Here is a 22,037-nt window from a genome sequence, read left to right on the forward strand (position 1 = left end):
GCGCTACGGAACCAACCGGCAGCGCCCCAGCTGCTGTACCACAGGCGTCCGGAGCAAAGCCGCAGAGCACGGGGGCAGCGGGACAGCCCAGACGCGCCGCGGCTGTCCCGCTGCCGGCGTGCTCCGCGGCTTTGCTCCGCTTTGCTCCCCGTCTCCCTGGTCTGCTGGAGACCAGCAGACCAGGGAGACGGGGAGCAAAGCCTCTGAGGACGCCGGCAGCGGGACAGCCGCAGCGCGTCTGGGCTGTCCGCTGCAGGCGTGCTCCCCGGCTTTGCTCCCGTTTCCCTGGTCTGGGGAGATGTGGAGCAAAGCCGCGGAGCACGCGGGCAACGGACAGCCCAGACGCGCCGCGGCTGTCCCGCTGCCGGCGTCCTCAGAGGCTTTGCTTCCCGTCTCCCTGGTCTGCTTTTCTTCAGCAGACCAGGGAGACGGGCAGCAAACCCCGTTCGTAACTGCGGATCCAACATACGTCGGATCCGCGTAACTCGGGGACTGCCTGTAGTTGTAAGACTTAACTGGAACTGCTTCTTTAACCATGAATATTCTCAATTCCTTTTGTTGCTGTGGTCTGCCTCTGTTTGGCAAAACCCAAAAGAATTCTACATAGCCCTAATGTTACATTAGAAATGTTCACCTTAAGGAATAAATATGGCACAACTCTGGAATGGTCTTTGGACCAACCACATATTGGCCATATATGGCAGTGATGATACGATTAAGTAGAAGTCAGTGGTCTTTGATGGAGTTCAAAAGTTGTTATAAAGAAATGTACAGTAATAGTCATTTAAAGAAAGCTTTTGCCAGCAATAATCTTGAAATGCTATCTGAGATGTTGCAGTTAACTCTTGTTGTAAATATATGGCAATAATCAATTCCTTATTGTTTTGTTATTGATGGCAAATAATTTAAAAATCAATTGCATGTAAAACTAATTGTTTTCAGTCAACTTACCAGTGGACAAGTGTACATATTCCAACTGTTTTTGACTCCTTTTAGCATGCTCAACTTGCCTTGATTTTTCATGTTTGAAGCACACTGATAGAGCCAGGTGGAGGAAGCTTTGCCTGCCACTGCCCACATTGTATCTATTCTCTGAGTAGAGGGTTTTGCTGTCTGCATAGTGTAAACATGATTCCCTTTCACTATATTTAATCCACATTAATAGAATGAAACAAAAGAACTGAGAGAGATGCCTGATCATAGCAAACAGAATGGAGAAGGTATCATTTTAAAAACTAGAATGAACATCCTTGAATCTTTTATATCATAACAAGAATAATAAACCTGGGAATCAACTCATTTGCTTTAGTCACCCTTGTGCCTCAAATTATTGTGGCTAATGAAGCAGAATAATTTTGTTTTCAAGCTCATTTCCTTTTATTTTTATCTCTGATAAATAATTTGGTATGCTGTTTGCTGTGAAAGTGATTAATTTATTCAATTTGTAATTGCATGCTTCTATATATGGGGTTACCCTATTCTTTAGGTCTTTGTTTCATTTTTCAGGTTGGTCTTGGACAGTTACATTTACATGGTGGAAGAGGAGTGGAGCAAAATCACCAGGTACCCATTTTACATCATTGCTGGCATTTATGCCGTAGTGATCAATACAGTGATTTACAAGAGACTGAATTGTCAAAGCGTCCAGAAAAACTAAAACTGTTGTCTAAATGCTGGCTTGATACAGCAGTTGTGACTGGCTTTCTTAGCTAGCTATAGGCACTAGTTTGATTTGTAGGAGCAGATTCTCTCTCTGCCTCCCATTAGTTGACACGGAAGATGAAGTCAAAACACATGGCACCAGATTCCTGTACTTAAGAGACTTCGTTGCATATCTCAATGGCTGAGTTTCTGCATGCATGAGAGGCTTTTCATGGTGTGCAGAAGCATGCATTTGAAATGAGAATCTGGCCCATGTTTACAAGAACTGTTGCCATACAATCAATATACTCTTTCATGGCTAAATTAGCAGCAAATGGATGTGTGGTTTTCAGTACTGCAGGTGTTCACAATTCCCAGCTCAGTGCTGGGTTGGCTTATGCAATAGGAAAAAATTGACTTGCTGCAAAGACAGAATTTGTTAAAAGCTTCTATGGTAGGAAGTGAAGAGCTCATATAAACCACAGATGTGAGGGGAGTATGTCATGAATATTATTATTCCAGATTAATTCCTAGGAAGAGAGTGAATGAACTTTTCAGTTGTCTTTAAATCAACTTAAAACAAAAACATCTTTTGTTTCAGCATTATATCTAGAGTTTAGTATGATGTTTGATACAATCTTGCATGACTTTCTAGAGAAATACAAGCTAAATGTGAGCTACTATAAGGGGAGTGCATAACTGGTTGGATAACCATTATCAGTGGTTCACAGGCATGCTAGAAGGGCATGATGAGCTCCAAAGGGATCAGTTCTGTTCAATATATTCAACAATGATTTAGATAATGGCATAAAGAGTACACATCTGAAGTTTGCAGATGATAAGCTGGTAGTTGTTGCCAAGCTTTGGAGGATAGGATTATAATTCAGAATGGTTTAGACCAGTGGTCCCCAACCATTTGAGGCTGCCGGGCGCCAGGGGACATGGCCGTTCGCCTGCCGGGCGCCAGAGGGCGGCGCTGCCCCTCCCCCTCCAAGCGCCGCGCGCCTGGCGCCGCCTCTCCCCCCCCAAATGCCGCACACCTGGCACTGCCTCTCCCCCCCCCCCGCACCGCCTCTCCCCCCCCAAATGCCGCACGCCTGGCGCCGCCTCCCCCCCCCCCAAATGCCGCGCGTGTGCGCCCGGCACGACCCCCCCCCTTCAAGTGCCGCACACCCGGGGCTGGCGCCGCACGGCCAGAGTGCGGGCGGCTAATTTGCGGCGCTCCCAGGGCCAGCACTCACCATGCGCCCAGAGCCGGCTCAGGCACCATTCATGCGCCACGTGCCCAGGGCCAGGCCAGCCCCGAGCACTTGGGCTTACACAAATGCCCCTGCGGGTGCCATGGCGCCCGTGGGCACCATGTTGGGGACCACTGGTTTAAACAAACTGGAGAAATGGTCTGAGGGTAATAGGATGAAATTAAATAAAGAGAAATGCATAGTACTCCATCTAGGAAGGAACAGTCATTCTTCGAGTAGTGTCCCCGTGGGTGCTCCACTCTAGGTGAAGGGTCGCCCTGAGCCGCAGATCGGAGCTTTTCAAAGCAGTTTTCCCCCTGTTGAGCCACGCATGCCCAGAGGGCGTCTCGAGCCCTTCCCGCCCTCTGCAGCGCGCGGCTCAACCCCCTCCCTTTCAGTTCCTCTTTAACCGCCCTCGTCAGCGGACGGAGCGAGCAGGAGCTCCCTCACAGTCTCTCAGACTGTATTTTCTTCCATTAGTTAGGTTACATAGTTTTTCCCCTGTTACTCCAAATTAGTTTCCCTAGTGTTTTTTCTCTTGGAAAAGTAAAAACAAAATAGTTTATTAGCACAGCAAAACTGACGACAAAATCCCCCCTCGGGGACTTGAACTCTCTTCAGACCCGAGTCCCGGGTGAACCGGGGCTCTCTCTCTCCTGGCTTCTCAGTCAAAAAAAGAAAAAGTCATATAACCACAAAAAAGACAAGAAACGAAATACAACACTTTAAAGAAGCGGGGAGCTAAATATGTCTGCCTCCTCAGGCTTCAAAAAATGCGAACAGTGCCGCGAGCCGATGCCGGCTTCTGACGGCCACACAAAATGCATCCGCTGTTTGGGGGAAGCCCACTCACCCCACAGCTGCAAGCACTGTGCCTCCCTCACGGCGAGAGCTAGGAAAGACAGAGAGCTCCGCCTAAGAATGATTTTATTTGATAAGGCTCTTCAGCCTTTAGAGCAAGGGGGACCGCAAGCTGAAAACCCCCTGCCATTGAAACCTGCTGCACAAAGAACTTCACCTTCTCGTTCTCTCCCGCCTTCTTCCTCCACCAAGACTCAGGGAGAGGGACAAAGAAATATGAGGACCCCTGCTAATAAAGCAGAAGGGAAATCCTCACGGTTGCCGTCAATGCCGGTGCGCGCTGCCTCGGAGCCATCCCGAGAACGCGCTGACAAACCCGGGCGGAAAGAAAAGCCGGCGCCGCTTCAAACCGCGGTGCCGTTACAAGCCACGGCACCGCGAAAAACCCCGGTGCTGCTTAAAGGGACGGCACCGCTGAAACAACCCGCACCGCAACAAACCAAGCCTAACACTCAGCAGGCGCAGGCTGCGATCGCAAGCCAGAGCTCTACACTGGCACCGGCAGCAGATAAGGAGAGGCTTCTGCAGGAGTCTGCTACAGAGCTCTCTCAGCTGCCGTCTGACACTCACAGCAGGCAGCAACACCCCTGCCCCCCTCCCATTGACTGCTCACCAGGGACATCCTTTGCAAGGCATTCCCCTGCCAGATCGATGTCCCCAGTGTCCTTTCACGGCGCTCCCTTTCTAGAGGATGACCGCCATACGACACATTCCTCGCGACAGACGTCGCCAAGGGGGTCTCGTTCCTATTATCAGGGGGCTGGACCGCAACAAAACCCGTGGCACCCCTACTGGTCTTACCCGCCCCCACCTTATCCACCCCAATGGGGGCCCTGGGACCAATGGGACCCGTATAGACGCCGGTCCTCAGTCCACTCCACACCATCTCGGAGAGGTCTGCCTCATCCACAGCCCCTACCCCCTGCATCACACACAGAGCAGGAGGAGGAGGAGGAACGCTTTTCGGATAATGAATCCGATATTCAATCTATAAACATCACTCACCCAGATGACCTGAGTACCCAACAGGACGATGCAGTGATACCATCAGATACTGTAGCGATTGATGACCTCAAACAGTTCCAGGAGCTATTTAAGCGGGTAGCATCAAGTCAGCATGTCTCCCTACAAGAAGTTCAAAAGAAACAACACCACTTATTAAAGAACCTGCATCCTACGCTACATAGTAAGATTGCCCTGCCGATTGATGAAGCAATCATGGAAACATCTGAGGATCTGTGGAAGACACCAGCATCCATCCAACCGACTAACAAAAAGATTGATAGGAAATATTTCGTTCCTCCGAAAGACAATGACTTCCTCTTTACGCATCCACAAGCAAACTCTTTAGTGGTTGAATCTGCACAGCAAAGAGCGAAGACACCGCAATACAAGAATGGCAGTACCGACAAAGAACATAGAAAACTCGACTTCTTTGGAAAGAAAATATATTCCTCTTCTACCCTACAACTAAGAATATCAAATTATTCTGCCCTCTTAGCGAATCACGACTTTGATAATTATTCGAAGCTGGGAGAACTGATACCACATCTCCCTGAATCCAAAAGAGCCATCTTGAAAGCAATAGTCCACGAAGGCCATACCATCGCTCGCACTGCCCTCCAAACGGCAATGGATGTTGCTGACACAGCAGCTAGAACTACAGCGACTGCAATAATCATGCGCAGAACTTCCTGGCTACAATCGTCTGGAGTTCCCCGCGAACTTCAGCCAAAAGTAGAAGACTTGCCATTTGATAAGCAAAAATTATTTGCAGCTTCTACAGATGAAATGCTACATAACAGTAAGAACTCAAAGACCACACTTCACACACTGGGCATGTACACACCGCCCTTCAAATGCAGGCGATACACCCCATATAACACTTACAATCGTTACAGATATGGGCAATACAACCGGCCACAAAGACCCTATGAGGACACTAGACCAAGGCAACGACCTCAGAGAAGACGACCTAATCAAGGTCGCCCACCAACTACCCAGTCCTCCAAACAGCAAATTTGAAGTCGTGGTCGAGGGTCTGCACTACCTCCCTCACGATCTAGCAATAACACAACATGGCTGCCTATTTACCCACCGTTTGCGGCCGTTCCTTCCACAATGGGAATCCATAACATCGGACTGCTGGGTTCTAGAAATAATTCGAGTAGGATACACTATCCCATTTACCACTACCCCACCTACCCTTCCCCCTACCCCGTCCCTTTTCAGGGACCCCTCTCATGACACTCTACTAAAACAAGAGATCGACCGCCTCCTTTCTATCGGAGCCATAGAAAAAGTACCAGTAGAGTTCCACGGGAAAGGGTTTTACTCGAACTACTTCTTGATCGAGAAAAAAACGGGGGGCTGGAGGCCAATATTAGACCTCCGCAAACTGAACAGGTTTCTCAAGAAACAACGTTTCAAAATGGTCACACTTACAACAATCATTCCTGCGCTAGATCAAGGGGACTGGTTCGCAGCCCTCGACCTACAAGATGTGTATTTCCATATAACTATCCATCCCGCCCACAGACGCTATCTACGCTTTACTCTCGGCCAGGATCATTTCCAATGCAATGTCCTCCCCTTCGGCCTCTCGTCAGCTCCGAGGGTATTTTCAAAGGTACTAGCAGTCGTCGCTGCGTACCTCAGACGCCAGAATGTCATCATATTTCCCTACCTAGACGACTGCCTTTTGAAGGGCTCAACACAGGACGAAACTGCCTCCATGATAAGTACGACCACATCACTCCTCAATCGTCTAGGCCTTCTACTCAACGAAAGCAAATCAACACTGCACCCAGTTCAAAATATAGAGTTCATTGGGGCGCGCCTGGACTCAATTACAGCCCGAGCATACCTACCTCGGCAACGTTTCATAACTATACAAGAAATTATAAGTGTAATGCTTACAACTCCTACCACTACAGCTCTTACTTGCCTCCAACTAATGGGCCACATGGCTTCCACCACCTATGTCGTCCACCATGCTCGTCTGCATTTCCGATGCTTCCAACTCTGGATAGCAAGTGTATACATACCATCACGACACTCCTTCAACAAGACGGTGACTATTCCACCAAACGTCCTTGCTTCCTTACGGTGGTGGACGATACCGAACAACCTCCTCACAGGTGTTCCATTCCAACAGAGCGAACCCACTGTACAGATTACTACAGATGCTTCCCTCCTTGGCTGGGGAGCACATATGAACGACCACGGCGTTCAGGGAAGGTGGTCCCCATCCGAGGCACGACTACACATCAACCTCCTCGAACTGCGAGCAGTAAGGAATGCCTGCGCACACTTCGCCCCCGACATTGCCAATCAGACGGTCCGCATTCTAACGGACAACATCTGCACAATGTTCTATATAAACAGGCAAGGCGGAGCCCGCTCCCGCTCCCTCTGTGCAGAGGCTATCTGCCTGTGGAACTCATGCATCCGCAATCAGATCACCCTGGTAGCATCCTACCTCCCCGGGGTGAACAACACCAGAGCAGATTCACTCAGCCGCAACTTCACCTCAGATCACGAGTGGGAGTTACACACGGAGGTCACAAACTCAATCTTCAACCATTGGGGATGGCCATCCATAGACCTTTTTGCATCTACCCAGAACGCCAAATGCCCCCAATTCTGCTCACTCGCAGGACTTGGCAAACATTCCCTAGGGGATGCCTTTCTAATCAAATGGACAGCCCCCCTTCACTATGCCTTCCCCCCCATACCGTTAATCCCGAAAACCTTACGCAAGATCTGCACAGACGGAGCCCTAGTCATCCTGATAGCCCCGTCGTGGGCCTGCCAAACTTGGTACCCGTACCTCCACAGGCTAGCAGTACACCCTCCTTACCCGCTACCTCACCGGGCAGACCTAATATCTCAGAGCAATGGAACGATACTGCATCCACAGCTCCACACCCTACACCTCCAGGCTTGGCTACTCTCTGGTTCTCGGAGATAGAAAATCACTGTTCCCAACAAGTGAAAGATATCCTCCTCCACAGTAGGAGACAGTCCACTCGAAAAACTTACCTACAGAAATGGACTCGATTTTCCCTCTGGTGCCAGCGAACCAGGGTAGAACCCCGTGATGCACCATTACATATGATTTTGGACTACATTCTAGACCTTAAAATATCAGGACTCTCAATTTTTTCTTTAAGAGTACATCTTTCTGCAATAACAGCGTTCCATACTTTCATTGATGGATTCTCCATATTTGCCCATCCTATCACTAAAAGATTCCTTAAAGGGCTCCACAACGTATACCCACCCCATAAGGCACCACCCCCCTTATGGGACCTAAATCTTGTTCTCCACCAACTTACTGGACCTCCTTTCGAGCCTCTGGCTACAGTACCACTCCCATTTCTCTTTATGAAAGTCTGTTTCTTATTGGCTATCACATCTGTTAGACGGGTGAGTGAAATTGGGGCATTAATGGCAGTACCCCCCTACACAGTTTTTACGAAGGATAGGGTCATACTTAGACCTCATCCAACATTCCTGCCAAAGGTCTGTACAGAATTCCATGTAAATGAACCGATCGTACTACCTACCTTTTTTCCGAAACCGCATGCATCACAGAAGGACGCCACTCTGCATACCCTGGACATTCGGAGGGCTCTCGCCTTCTTCCTGGAAAGAACAAAACCATTTCATAAATCCGAAAGACTTTTTATATCAATCGCTGAGCGTTCTAAGGGAACACCCCTGTCATCACAACGAATCTCAAAATGGATCTCCACATGCATAGTCAAGTGTCATACCTTGGGCAATAAACCACTACAGTGCCCCCCAAGAGCGCATTCCACTCGAGCCACGGCCGCTTCTACAGCCTTTTTGAACAATGTCCCTTTAAGGGATATTTACCGAGCAGCAACGTGGTCTTCAGATCACACGTTTGCCAGACATTATGCAATCCTACCGCAACTTACACAGGACTCAGCAGTAGCTACAGCGGTGCTCTCTACCACCGCTAAACATTGACTCTGGCTCCCTCCAGCCATATATTGAACACTGCTTTGTAGTCACCTAGAGTGGAGCACCCACGGGGACACTACTCGAAGAAGAAAAGGGAGTTACTCACCTCGTGCAGTAACGAGTGTTCTTCGAGATGTGTGTCCCCGTGGGTGCTCCACGACCCTCCCTTCCTCCCCTCTGCACGGAGTCTAAATTACTCGGGCGGAGATGAGGAACTGAAAGGGAGGGGGTTGAGCCGCGCGCTGCAGAGGGCGGGAAGGGCTCGAGACACCCTCTGGGCATGCGTGGCTCAACAGGGGGAAAACTGCTTTGAAAAGCTCCGATCTGCGGCTCAGGGCGACCCTTCACCTTGAGTGGAGCACCCACGGGGACACACATCTCGAAGAACACTCGTTACTGCATGAGGTGAGTAACTCCCTTATTGCACACATTCAAAATGGGAAATGTCTGTCTAGAAAAAGGAGTATTGTGGAAAGGAATCTAGGGGTCATAGTGGATTACAAGTTAAGTATGAGTCAACCGTGTAACACAGTTGCAAAAAAGAGTAAACTTAATTCTGGGATGTATTAACAGGAGTGTTGTAAACAACACACAAGAAGTTACTCTTCTGCTCTACTACGCACTGATTGGGCCTCCCTGGAGTATTGTCTCCTGTTCTGGAAGCCACATGTCAGGAAAGAGCTGGATAAAGTCCAGAGAAGAGCAACAAAAATGATGAAAGGTCTAGAAAACATGACTTACTAGGGAAGACTGAAAACATTGGGTTTGCTTAGTCTGGAAATGAGAAGACTGAAATGGTACATCATAAAGTTTTCAAGTACCTAAAAAGATGTTAGTCAGGGGAAAGAATAGTTATTCTCCTTAACCTCTGATCATTCTACAAGAAGCAATGGGCTTAAAGCAGCATTGGAGATTTAGGTTGAAATTGGGGAAAACTTCTCAACTGTCAAGGTGGTTAACTACTGGAATAAATTGCCTAGAGGTTGTGGTTGGAGATTTTTGAGAGCAGGTTAGACAAACCTGTCTAACCTGGTATAAAATGGTGCTTGGTCCTTCCATGTGTACTGGGGACTTGATCCTCTCAGGGTTCCTTCCAGTCTTCTGATTCTATGATCCTTTTTCATCCATGTGTATTATGCAGGCTGGACATATCCACAGACTCTGCACCAAAGATGGAGGCAATCTGAAATCCTTAACGAATTTTTTGACTGCTTAGTGATAAAGTGTTCCCACTCACCTCTCAAGTATCAATCACGCATTCAAAATCAGGGATGCCTCTTAGAGCCAGTAACTAATTCTGATGAAACTGAACTTTAAAATTAACCAACTTAAATTATCTTTCCCAGTTGACATCAAGCAGTCCTGAGCATTCAGCTCAGAATAGCACAAAATTGAATTAAATATCTACCGGACTGGAAAACATTCTGTACACATGTCCCTGCAATTAAGTTTATTGGGAGGAGTTAGACTTCACTAGTAGGGCTCATCTGTATAGACTGCTCACAACTGGAAAAATGTAGTATTACCTTCATGAATTCTGAGGGTATGCCAGGCGCAGAGTGGCTGGTTTGAATATGCAAATTATCATAGAATACTAGAACTTGAAGGGACCTCGAGAGGTCATCAAGTCAAGTCCCCTGCCTTCACAGCAGGACCCAGGTCCATCTAGACCAGGGCTAATGGCCCGCAGCTAGGGCCGGACGGATTTTTCTCCTTCCTCCTTGTGACATCCTTTTTGATACCTGAAAATTGCTTTAATGTCTCCTCTCAGTCTTCTCCTTTCCAAACTAAACAAGCTCAATTCTTTCAGTCTTCCTTCATAGATCATGTTCTCTAGACCTTTAATCATTCTTGTTGCTCTTCTGGGGACCTTTTCCAATTTCTCCACATCTTTCTAGAAATGTGGTGCTCAGAACTGGACACAATACTCCAATTGAGGCCTGATCAGAGTAGAGCAGAAGAATAACTTCTCATGTCTTGCTCACAACACTCCTGTTAATGCGTCCCAGAGTCGTGTTTGCTTTTTTTGTAACGGTGTCACATTGTTGACTCATATTTAGCTTGTGGTCCATTATGACCCCTAGATCCTTTTCTACAGTACTGCATCCTAGACAATCACTTCCCATTCTGTATGTGTGAAACTGATTGTTCTTTCCTAAGTGGAGTATTTTGCATTTGTCTGTATTAAACTTCATCCTAATTACCTCAAACCATTTCTCCAGTTTGTCCAGATCCTTTTGAATTATGACCTTATCCTCCAAAGTAGTTGCAACTCCTCCCAGCTTGGTATCATCTGCAAACTTAATAAGTATATTCTCTAGGCCAATATCTAAATCATTGATGAAGATATTGAACAAAACTGGTCCCAAAACATACCCCTGTGGAACTCCACTTGTTATGCCCTTCCAGCAGGATTGTGAACTGTTGAGAATGTTTAGTGCAAATTGGAGAGTTATGTGGGGAAATCTCCTACTATGTACATTTAATCATTCAGAGGACTTGGGCAAACTGTCTAATTAAATGCCATTCTCATAACATACAGAATATATCTCCTGTATCCCAGTAGTAACACTTACCTTTGTGTTAGAATCTTGGTCATAATTTTGGCTGTTCTGTGTTTAAATAGTTAGCCATTCTGGAGCTCGATGAAGGCCAAGCAAGTTTTATGCATGGGAGGTGTCATCAGACACTGTGCTTAGCCTTTTCCATGGCAGTGGGAGGGAAACGCACCCTCTGTGAGGAAAAAAAGGAAATGGATTATGGAAAGAGTTGTAACTTCAGAGTGGATTTTTCTTATGCAAGTGCCTAAAGAAGTCCTCTTCTGAGACAGGTTGATATGAAGCTCCTTTGAAATTGAAATGAATTGCATTATTTCTGACTCCATTTCCTAAGTCAAGGCATAGCAAGGGATGTTCATCTTCCTCTGGGAACCTTTACTGCAGTGGTCCCCAACGTTTTGGGGCTGCCGGGCGCCTGGGGGCAGGGCCGCTCACGTGCTGCGCATATGAGGACTGGGCCACTCACAGGCCACGTGACTGGGGGCGGGGCCAAGCATGCGCCGTACGCCTGAGGTCGGCACCGGCATGTGCCACGATCCCGGGCACGGGCTGCCCAGGTTCCGCGTGGCGCCCCCGGGGCCGGGGCCAGGGCCGGCAAGGGCACGCATGGCGCCCCTGGGGGCGGGGCCAAGGCCGGCGCCAGGGCCGGCAAGGGCATGTGTGGGGGCCGGGGCCAGGGCCAGGGCCAGGGCACGTGCGGCGCACCTGGGGGCGGGGGTCAGGGTCGGCACCGGCACGTGCGGCGCAGCCGGGGCCGGGCATGCGCCCGGGGCTGGCATCTGCCGCACGCCCGGGGGCGGGGCCAGCCCAGATTGCTCTGCGGGTGCACATAAAGGGCCCGGCGGACGCCATGGCACCCGCGGGCACCGGGTTGGGGACCACGGCTTTACTGTATGTCACAAGCAATATTTGATAACATACCTGTTACCAATGGAGAGTAATCTAGAATCTATAAACACTATTTGTTTATGGAGAGGAAATGCTTTTATTGACTAAAATACTTTTCAACTCTTTTTTTCTCACAGAGAGCATTTGAATACTTCAACCAAGCAGCTAATGCTGGTAACTCGCATGCCATGGCTTTTCTAGGAAAGGTAAGATATAAATATTTTCCAGAGGATGCAGATGTGGACATCTGTTTCCTTGGGGGGGGGGGGGCGCTACTGTGTTCTCTGCTGTTTGAAAACCAGGATGATTATTTAGTTGCTTAATTAAAGACTTAAACTTCTCAATCAGGAATTCATTTTAAAACAAAATAGGCCACGAGAGTGAGGTAATGTCTTACTGGATCAACTTCTGTTTATTAAAGAGAGACACTTTTGAGCTACACAAAGCTCTTCTTCAGTGCTTTAGAGGAAAATGCAAGAAACTCCCTAAGCAGACACAGTAATGCCAGAGTTCTAGCCCTGGCTTATGAATTCCTAAGACTGAAGCATATTAGGTCTATATGTATATGGTATACACTACTGCTAATGGATCAATATGCTAGCTCAACTCTTTTCAGGATGCTAATTGATTAAATAAAATAATTTCCCAAGAAGTCTCCTAATCAACATCATCTTATTGATTAATGAACCATTTATTTTTATAGATGTGTATTTGTATCTTTATGAGTCAGCTATTTAGCACTTAGTCTTCTTTTTTGAGTCCTGTCCCTGTGGGTGCTCCACCTTAGGTGTTTTGGCACCACAGCACTCCTGGCTGGAAGTTTTTTCTAGAAGAATTTTTTTGTTTTGACAGCTAGCTTGCACATGCGCAGAAGCACTACACATGCTAGGCAGCTAATGTGTATGCACAAGATATGATCACCTCAGTTCCTTCTCTGCTGTCACCGGCATTGGTCGGAACCTGCAGTGCGCTCTGCAGATTTCTCCTCAAAGAGACAGCTACTCTTTTCCTTTACTTAGTTAACCTTTTCATTATATTTTTAATACATTTTTACTATCCTTTTAAAAAAAAAAAAAAGAATAGTGTCTCCCTCAGACACACAGACAGACACGGGCTCCGTACCCTGCACTTACTCTCAGAGGACTCTTTTCTCTTGCGCTGAGGAGTTTCTTTTCCCTCAACTTCAGCTCCAGTCTCCTCACATAAGGTTGAGAGATTTTTTTTTTTTTTTTCACGGATTTAAAAAATATTCTTAGTGTTTTTCACAGCATTCTGGGGGCTCTGCTTTAAATGCTGTTTTATCCTCGTAGGCTGTCAATCATGGTGCCACACTAGCACTTTCAGTGCATACGTTGTCTGGACAATTACAGTGCAGTTTATTGCCCTCAGTGTAAAATTGGCAGCCGGGGCCAGGAGAGCCAAAGTGTTTTTTAGATCAACCTGATCTCCCTCGAACACTCCCTCAGACAAGGGGCGGACCCTGGTCACCCCGCATCCCCGCTATTACTATCACCAGCGGCGATGTCGGATAAGGCAGTTCCCCCTGCTTCAGCTATGAGATCTGCCTCTTCCAAACAGAAGAGAGCACATATTTCAGCATGGCTCCTCAGGGTGATGAGTGTTTATTCTCACATCCTTCCCCTAACTCCCTAGTTCCTCTTCGAGTGGTCCCCGTGGGTGCTCCACTCATGGTGTCGGGCTTGTCCCGCACCGCAGCTCGGATGCTTTGAATAGCCGTTTCCAGCCAGGTATGTGTGTGCAGGATACAGCTCGCGCCGTTCGCGCTCTTTGAGCTTCGCGCGCACCCGGCTTCTCTGTCAGTTCCTCTTAACCGTCCCTGAATGCAGACAGAGCTTCTGATCTCTCTCCTCACAGTAGTTCTCCTTCCCTCAGGGAACCTGTAGTTAGTTAGTTAATTGTATATAGTTAGAGTTCTTTTGTTGTCGTTTGATCTTATCTACTACAAAAAAAGGGGGAGGGTGGTGAAGCAAAGCCTCTGAACACCTCATCAGAGCCGTGGCTTACAGCGGCTCCCTGCTGTTACCAACTGCAGATAAGCTTAAAAAAAAAACTCTCAGAAAGAAACTGACAAACAATCATGCCTGGATCTCCGGGCTTTAAGAAATGTAGCCTCTGTAGTGAGCCAATGCCTATTTCATATGGGCATTCGCTCTGTGTACATTGCCTGGGGGAGAGCCACACTCTCCATAAGTGGAGGCATTGTTCAAAAATGACAGCCCATACTCAGCATGACAGGGAGCTGAGGCTCAAGATGTTTCTCCTCGATAAGTCCCGCATCCTCCTTCTGTTCTGCAATGTGATTTGTCCTTTTCATATTTGTTCATTTTTTTAAATTGTATCCTTTGGTATATATGGTTGTGACTACTTTCTTCCACTATTTGATCTGAGGAAGTGGGTCTGGCCCACGAAAGCTCATCATCTAATAAACCATCTTGTTAGTCTTTAAAGTGCTACATTGTCCTGCATTTTGCTCCTCGATAAGGCATTGAATCCCAGGGCAGAAACTTTTGAACAGCGGGGGAGAAACCCCTAAGAGACGGATTTCGTCCCCGGACTTAAGGGAGAAAAGACTAAGGATCTCCCCAACTAGATCCCTGCCACCCGATATATTGGTGGTGGGTGATTGCGGTCCCTCTGAATCTGTCCCACGATCCTCTTCATCGGGATCGGGGACGAGGGAGAATAAGGCTGCAGCGCCACAGAGAGCGCATTCAGGATCAGACGCAGCCTCGGTGCCGGCAAGCACAGCCTCTGCTAAGAAGCCGCCGGTACTGCACCGCTCTTCAACAAAGCCCCGTGAAAAAGCCGCGCGGATGTCAGTGCTTCCTCCGCCTCAAAGGGCTCTACCGGCACCCACATCTCAGCCAGCAACGTTGCACTCCCTTTACTCCCCACAACAAGCAGCTGCTGACAGGAGCGTATCCGCCGCTGTGCCTCCTGCATCAGGAAAAACCCCTCCAGTGCCGTCATCCCTTCAGGTCATATCCCTGTCCGATATATGCAAATTGGCCACCTGGTCCTCTCCTCATACATTTGCTGCTCACTATGCTCTGGACTCATACATGTCCAGAGAAACTGCGTTCGGACATGCAATCCTTACCACGGTCCTAAAGGACATTACACCGTCCAAAGCTCCCATCTCCAGCGGATAAACTGCTTGTAGTCACCTAAGGTGGAGCACCCATAGGCTATGTCTAGACTGCAAGCCTCTTTCGAAAGAGAGCGTCTAGACTGCACGCGGAACTTTCGAAAGAGCAAGCCGCTTTTTCAAAAGAAAGCACCCAGTGAGTCTGGATGCTCTCTTTCGAAGAAGCCCTATTTACATTCAAGAACGCCTTCTTTCGAAAGAAGCACTTTCGAAAGAAGGCGTTCTTCCTCGTGAAATGAGGTTTACCGCCGTCGAAAGAAAAGCCGCGTTCTTTCGATTTAATTTCGAAAGAACGCGGCTGCAGTCTAGACGCAGGTGAAGTTTTTTCGGAAAAAGGCTACTTTTCCCGAAAAAACCCCTGAGTCTGGACACAGCCATAGGGACACTCGGAGGAGAAGGAGGAGGTTGCTCACCCTCTGCAGTAATGGACGTTCTTCTAGATGGGTGTTCCTGTGGGTGCTCCACTACCCACCTTTCCTCCCTCTGCTTCAATATTATTTCCATACTTTCCCGAGGCAGAGAAGGAACTGAGGTGACCATATCTCGTTCATGCGCAGTAGCCGCCTAGCACATGTAACGCTTCTTTACAAAGCCACTGCTAGTAAAATCTTCTGGCCAGGCACACTGTGGCGCCAAAACACCTATGATGGAGCACCCACAGGGACACCCATCCTGAAGAATGTCAGTTACTGCAGAGGGTGAGTAACCCTCTTTTCTTATCTATATATACTAACATTTGCACTAAACAGTAACTTTTTTGTGTATTTCCAAAGACAGCCCATAAAAAAGATGATTTGCACGTGGAAAGTTGGTCAAGGTTCTTCACTTCTCCCATCTAAAACTAATCTATGCCCCTTTATTAATTAACTGTTAGCTGTGCTTTTGTTTCCCAGATGTATTCAGAAGGAAGTGATATTATACCTCAGAGCAATGAGACTGCTCTTCAATATTTCAAGAAAGCTGCTGATATGGTATGTTTTCTTTACTCACGAGTTAGAAATATAAAGGCCATATCTTCTCAAAGTGCTCGTTTCACAGAAGTCTCCCTTTGATTTCATATTTTGGAACTAAAATAGCTAAAAAATCATATGTAAAGTATTTTACAAACACAGACTATTTCATAGTAATAGAGATGTAACCGTGTTAGTCTGGTATTGCTGACACAAAAGGCAGGATTATGCAGTACTTCAAAGACTAATAAGATGGTTTATTAGGTGATGATCTTTCGTGGGCTAGACCCACATGATCTGAGGAAGTGGGTCTGGCCCACGAAAGCTCATCACCTAATAAACCATCTTGTTAGTCTTTAAAGTGCTGCATAGACTATTTCATGAGACCTAAACATTAGCTCCTGACCACAGTGCTTCGTAGAGTCTTTTCAGCTCAACAGATGCAATGCTTCTCTTATGACCTGCAACTATTGGATCTGTTTTAGATGTTTAAATACATCTCTAAATTTCCCTTGCATTTTGTGCTTATGTGTGTGGTATTCTTCATATACTCCCCTACGTGGTTGTGTAGCATAGCTATAAATTGAACTGCTATGGTGTTCTGTCATGGGCTGCAGATTGTGTCTCTTGTCCATGCACTTTAAAAACAACTATTAAAAAACGAGTGGCCCTGTGACACCTTAGAAACTATGAAAAATATACATATAGTATCATTAGCTTTTGTGGACAAAAACTCACTACTTCTGGCTATTCTAGAGAGGTTGTTGTAACGTAGGGCCCCAAGGCTATTCCTGCACTGGGGCTCCTCCAGCCCTCAGAGTGACTGAAAGCAACTTTAGTAACACCTCCCCTTGGCCTACAAATTCTATGCTGTATCAGAGAGGCACAGCACAGGATCTTGGTTCTAATGAAATCAATGAGGTGATAACAGGATAAAGATAGCACAATAGGCACCAAGGGGAGACCAGCACCTTAATACTTAAATTGAGACTCTGATACTTTAACAGACATTTTAATAAACCCTGTAATCTTCAACAGTATCTATTTACTAGAGAGCATTAAAGGGCATATAAAAGAAAATGGTAAAACTTGTAGCCAGCCCCACCTTTTTCCCCTCCTTAAGTGTTTTTCCCTTTGTTGTCAGGGTAATCCTGTTGGGCAGAGTGGGCTAGGAATGGCTTATCTGTATGGAAGAGGAGTTCCAGTGGTAAGTATGAATAGTATCTTGTCAGTCCTGATTGCCTAGTGGAAAAACCAGTCAATTTCTAAAATACCTGGTTGGTGATAGGCAGATATAAGTATTAGGTTACATAACCTTCTTTGCTGACTTTTCCTTGATAGGTAGTCATTTTTAGTGCCATGCAATATTGTAGTTGTTCAAATCCTATTGATATTAGTCATGAAAGTAAAACTCAATTACTGAGAAACATAATACCCCAATATTTTCAAATAACTTGAATTATCAGTGTCTATTAAAGATGTTACTAGTCACAGGACTGAAAAACATTCTTAAAGTACAAAATCTAGTATAAAATCCACCTTTATTTTGTCTTGCAATTAGACACAACTATTCCTTTTTATTTCTTGGTTCAAGGACACACAAGTCTATGTATAGATTCTTGTGGAAATTTGCAGGGACAAATATTTACATCAGTTGGCTTAATAGTGATCTTATGTGCAAGATATATCTTCCTGGAGCTCTAGGTATTCAGCTTTATAAACAGATATATTCAAAATTCAAGGTATGTCTATACATTGAGCTAAACTATTTGAAAACTAAATAGTGCAGCTAAGAGATTCTAGAGCTGTTTTCTCTTGAAACGGTATAGAGTATTGATTCCATTTAGCTAAACAAAATGTCTATGCACAGCACTGCAATCAGTTGTTGCCGTCTCAGAACTTTGTGAATATCCATCTTATAGCTGCTAGCATAGGTTTTTGAAGCAGAGGTTTGTTGGAGAACGTATGAAGTATTTTTGGTGATTTCTTGAGTGTCCTAAAAGACTGAGTTAATATCTCCATGTTCTTCACATGCCAACTAGTACTAGGGAATATTCTACCGTGAGGAGTACATGAAAATTGTAGAAACATAGGCTGGAATGTCATATAGTCAAGAAGTCCCATGCACTGAGGCAGAAGCTAGTATACTTAGTCCACCCCCAACAGGCATTTGTCTAACCTGTTCTTAGAAACCTCCAGTGACAGGGATTATGAAACTCCCTTGAAACACTGTTCCAGAATTTAACTACCCTTATAGTTAGAATTTTTTCCCTAAATCTCCCTTGCTGCAGACTAAATGGAGTACTTTTTGTACTTCCTGCAACACTCCCAGAATGATAGTAACCTTATTCACAACTTCATCATATTGTTGTCTTGCACAACAGAACTGTTCTTTGTGTTTTATATGTAACTCTTCTACGTAGCTGAATAAAAAGCATAATGTATTTATTCTCCTGTTGTCAGCAAAAATATATCCTATTAGATTTTATGGGGCATATAATCCATTTTGATTAGGATATAGCTCCTTAGTGTGCCACCTTACTCAGTTCTATAATGACTGGATCTGTCTTCCTGCAGAATTATGAACTGGCATTAAAGTATTTCCAGAAGGCTGCAGAGCAAGGATGGGTAGATGGACAGCTTCAACTGGGCTCCATGTATTATAGTAAGTGGCTTCAGAATGTTGCATTGAGTATTCATTAGATAGTGCTGGGACAATAGGAATGTGTTTTAACATCTGTGAATCAATATTCTCTTTTTATTACAGGAATTTACATCACCTAGCACAATACAGTAAACTTCCAATAATCCAGCACCTTTAAGACCCAGGGGGTGCCGGATTATCAGATATGCCGGACAATCGGAAGGGGGAGCTATGAGGGGTCTGAGGTGGAGTGCGGGAGATCCGCCCCTCGGCGCTGCGGGACCAACCTGGCAGCACCCCAACTGCTCTGCCCTAGACTTCCCCAAGTCAGCTGCTGCTGAAACTGACCAGCGGCTGACTTCGGGAAGCCCGGGGCAGAGCGGCTGGGGTGCTGCCAGGTTGGTCCCTTAGCACCGCCCCTTGGCGCTGCAGGACCAACCCGGCAGCACCCCAGCTGCTCTGCCCCAGGATTCCCTGAGTCAGCCGCTGGTCAGTTTCAGCAGCGGCTGACTTAGGGGCGTCTGGGGCAGAGCGGCTGGGGTGCTGCCGGGTTGGTTCCGCAGCGCCAAGGGACGGCGCTACGGGACCAACCCGGCAGCACCCCAGCCACTCTGCCCAAGGCATCCCCAAGTCAGTTTCAGCAGCGGCTGAATCGAGGAAGCCGGGGGTGGAGCAACTCCAATTGTTCGGCTGCCCGGAGCACTTCTGGGTTCCAGATGGTGCTGGACCATCAGGAGTGCCAGACCATTGGATGCTGGACCAGTGGAGTTTTACTGTATATAGTAAAACAGTTTTCGTGTTCCTTCAGTTTGAATATTGTAGATCTTACCTGATGGTGTTTTTCTTAACAAACTGCCTTTAGCTACTGTTACTTAATTGCTTATATTAAAAAATGCAAATACTTTATCCTTCATTTTGATTACAGTGCTGCCTTTTAGGATATTGATTTGCAATGTCTGAATAGTGTTGACCACTGATGTGACTTCTTTCTTTGTAGATGGCATTGGAGTGAAGAGAGACTATAAACAAGCTTTGAAATATTTTAATTTGGCCTCCCAGGGTGGTCATATTCTGGCTTTCTATAACCTGGCACAGATGCATGCCACTGGTACTGGGGTAATGAGATCCTGTCATACTGCTGTTGAGGTGAGGCCTTCTCTTTATAAATTTACAACCCTGGTTAATTTGTAGAGCTGCTTAGGAATTTTTTGATGAGATTATTTTTGTGGAAAGTGGTGATTTGTCAAAACAAAACTGTTCATGAGAGGGGTCAGTTTTGGTCTTAAAAATATGAAAAACATCTTGCCTTGATGTTTTTGAAATACAAATTCCAGGGCTTATTGTTTGAAATTGTGTTTTGTTTTTAAATTTATGCTAATTAAAAGTTGGGGTAAACTGAAGCAGTATTTCAATGACTCCAACCAATTTTTTTGAACCTCTTGTGAAAATCTTCAAGATGTTTACTTTGTACCCATACAGGCTAAGTGAATTTTCAAATTCTTAAATGTTCTTGGGACAGAAAAGGGTTTTCCATCCAGTTCTATTAATTTGCATAACTGAGTGAAATTTATTGTGTAAGTAGGCTGCAACTCAAGTTAAAATCTGCGGAGTTGTACACTTCTCCCCTCATCCACTAATGTTGAATTTTGCCTGTTGTTTTTAGAACCTTTGTCACAACATAACTGGATAAATTAACAAGCACCTGTATATTTGATGGCATGATCCCTAGCGTCTATGTCACTCTGGAAGGGAAGGCTGAAAGTGTTGCAATACCATCACTTGAATTGGGGGGAGGGGAAAATGAGGTAATGTTTAATATCAGAGAAAAGAATAAAGATGGTAGTCCTCATTTTTAAAAAAACTGAGTTTTCCATCAGGGAAGGGCTTCAAGATTATCTTAAAAACAGAGAGCTAGAAACAGCTTAAAAAATAAAGCTGAGATTCTGAAGTAGCATATGGATTCTGACACAGATTTTGTGGAATATGTGGGTCCTATGCACAAACACATGCAATACAGATAATTTTGAATTCTAAACAGCTCTTTATTAAAAGAAACAAGAAAGCTGGTAACAGTAAAGTTGTAATTTGTCCTTGTGCTGCTTTGCCTGGGACTTGTATTCACTTCGCTTGGGTTAGCCGCTTATTCGTCACGCTGGCTGACATATGGACCTCCTAGAACAGAGACTGCCTTTTGGAGCTAGAGTTAAACTAAAAAAAACCTAGTGTTTTACTGGTTTATTTTGAGGCTGTTATATTCCTGCTGTAATTTCGTTGTTAAGGGTGTGCTGTTAAGCCTGTTAAGCCATTTAGGTCTGTTTTCTGTGTTTCCTTCTGTTTCCACAATCCTTACTGTCCATTTAAATAAACTTTTATCTCTTCATATTCTTTAAACTATAAGCTTCTGAGGACAGTCATGATAATTGTGTGTTCTCTCTTTTCCTGCAGTTATTTAAGAATGTATGTGAACGAGGGCGCTGGTCTGAGAGACTCATGACTGCCTACAATAGTTATAAAGATGGTGATTCAAATGCTGCTGTGGTTCAATATCTTCTCTTGGCAGAACAAGGCTACGAAGTGGCACAGAGCAATGCTGCTTTCATACTTGATCAGAGTAAGGGGCTGTGCTAATTTGTGTCAAACAGTAGCTCATTGTGGGTTAGTACTGACTGCCTATATTTAACATTCAAAGCATCATCACTAAGCAAGACATACCTAGGATTAAATAGCTGGTCTGAGCTAATAACATTTCTGAAAAAGCAAGAATTCTCCCCCCATCCTGCCTGCCTTGTACACTTAGAAGTTATTACTTCTGTTTCTCTTTTCTTATATATATATTTTTCTGTTCAGATGTTCATTAACACCCAGAAGTTGGACATACCTCTCTTATGGAAGGAGAGGATAGTGTAGTGAGGCCTAGTTCTTTACTTCTTAGTGAACAGTTCTTATTTTCTAGTCAAGGATAACTGGGTATGACAAGCAGCTGGATGGCTGAGTTCTTTTGTTACACTTAAGAGAACTGCTTAATGATTAAATCAGTCTTTGCTAAAAGTGAGTGACCAGAGTAAAGCCAGTTGCAATCAGTAGGGATGTAAA

At 45.8% G+C, this 22,037-nt stretch overlaps 1 protein-coding gene across 1 annotated transcript in view; it reads left to right on the forward strand.

Annotated features, from left to right (window-relative positions):
* The window catches only part of SEL1L (SEL1L adaptor subunit of SYVN1 ubiquitin ligase), an 83,002-nt gene that overhangs the window by 36,393 nt on the left and 24,572 nt on the right, over positions 1 to 22,037 (forward strand). Inside the window, exons 11-17 of the mRNA XM_075926760.2 lie at positions 1,507 to 1,563; positions 12,319 to 12,387; positions 16,244 to 16,321; positions 17,445 to 17,507; positions 18,878 to 18,965; positions 19,942 to 20,090; positions 21,390 to 21,555. Of these exons, the coding sequence (XP_075782875.2) occupies positions 1,507 to 1,563; positions 12,319 to 12,387; positions 16,244 to 16,321; positions 17,445 to 17,507; positions 18,878 to 18,965; positions 19,942 to 20,090; positions 21,390 to 21,555 (670 nt within the window). The remainder of the gene's footprint in view (positions 1 to 1,506; positions 1,564 to 12,318; positions 12,388 to 16,243; positions 16,322 to 17,444; positions 17,508 to 18,877; positions 18,966 to 19,941; positions 20,091 to 21,389; positions 21,556 to 22,037) is intronic.

The sequence above is a fragment of the Pelodiscus sinensis genome, chromosome 5 (assembly GCF_052426305.1).
Source record: "Pelodiscus sinensis isolate ZL-2025 chromosome 5, ASM5242630v1, whole genome shotgun sequence".
Classification (NCBI taxonomy): domain Eukaryota; kingdom Metazoa; phylum Chordata; order Testudines; family Trionychidae; genus Pelodiscus; species Pelodiscus sinensis.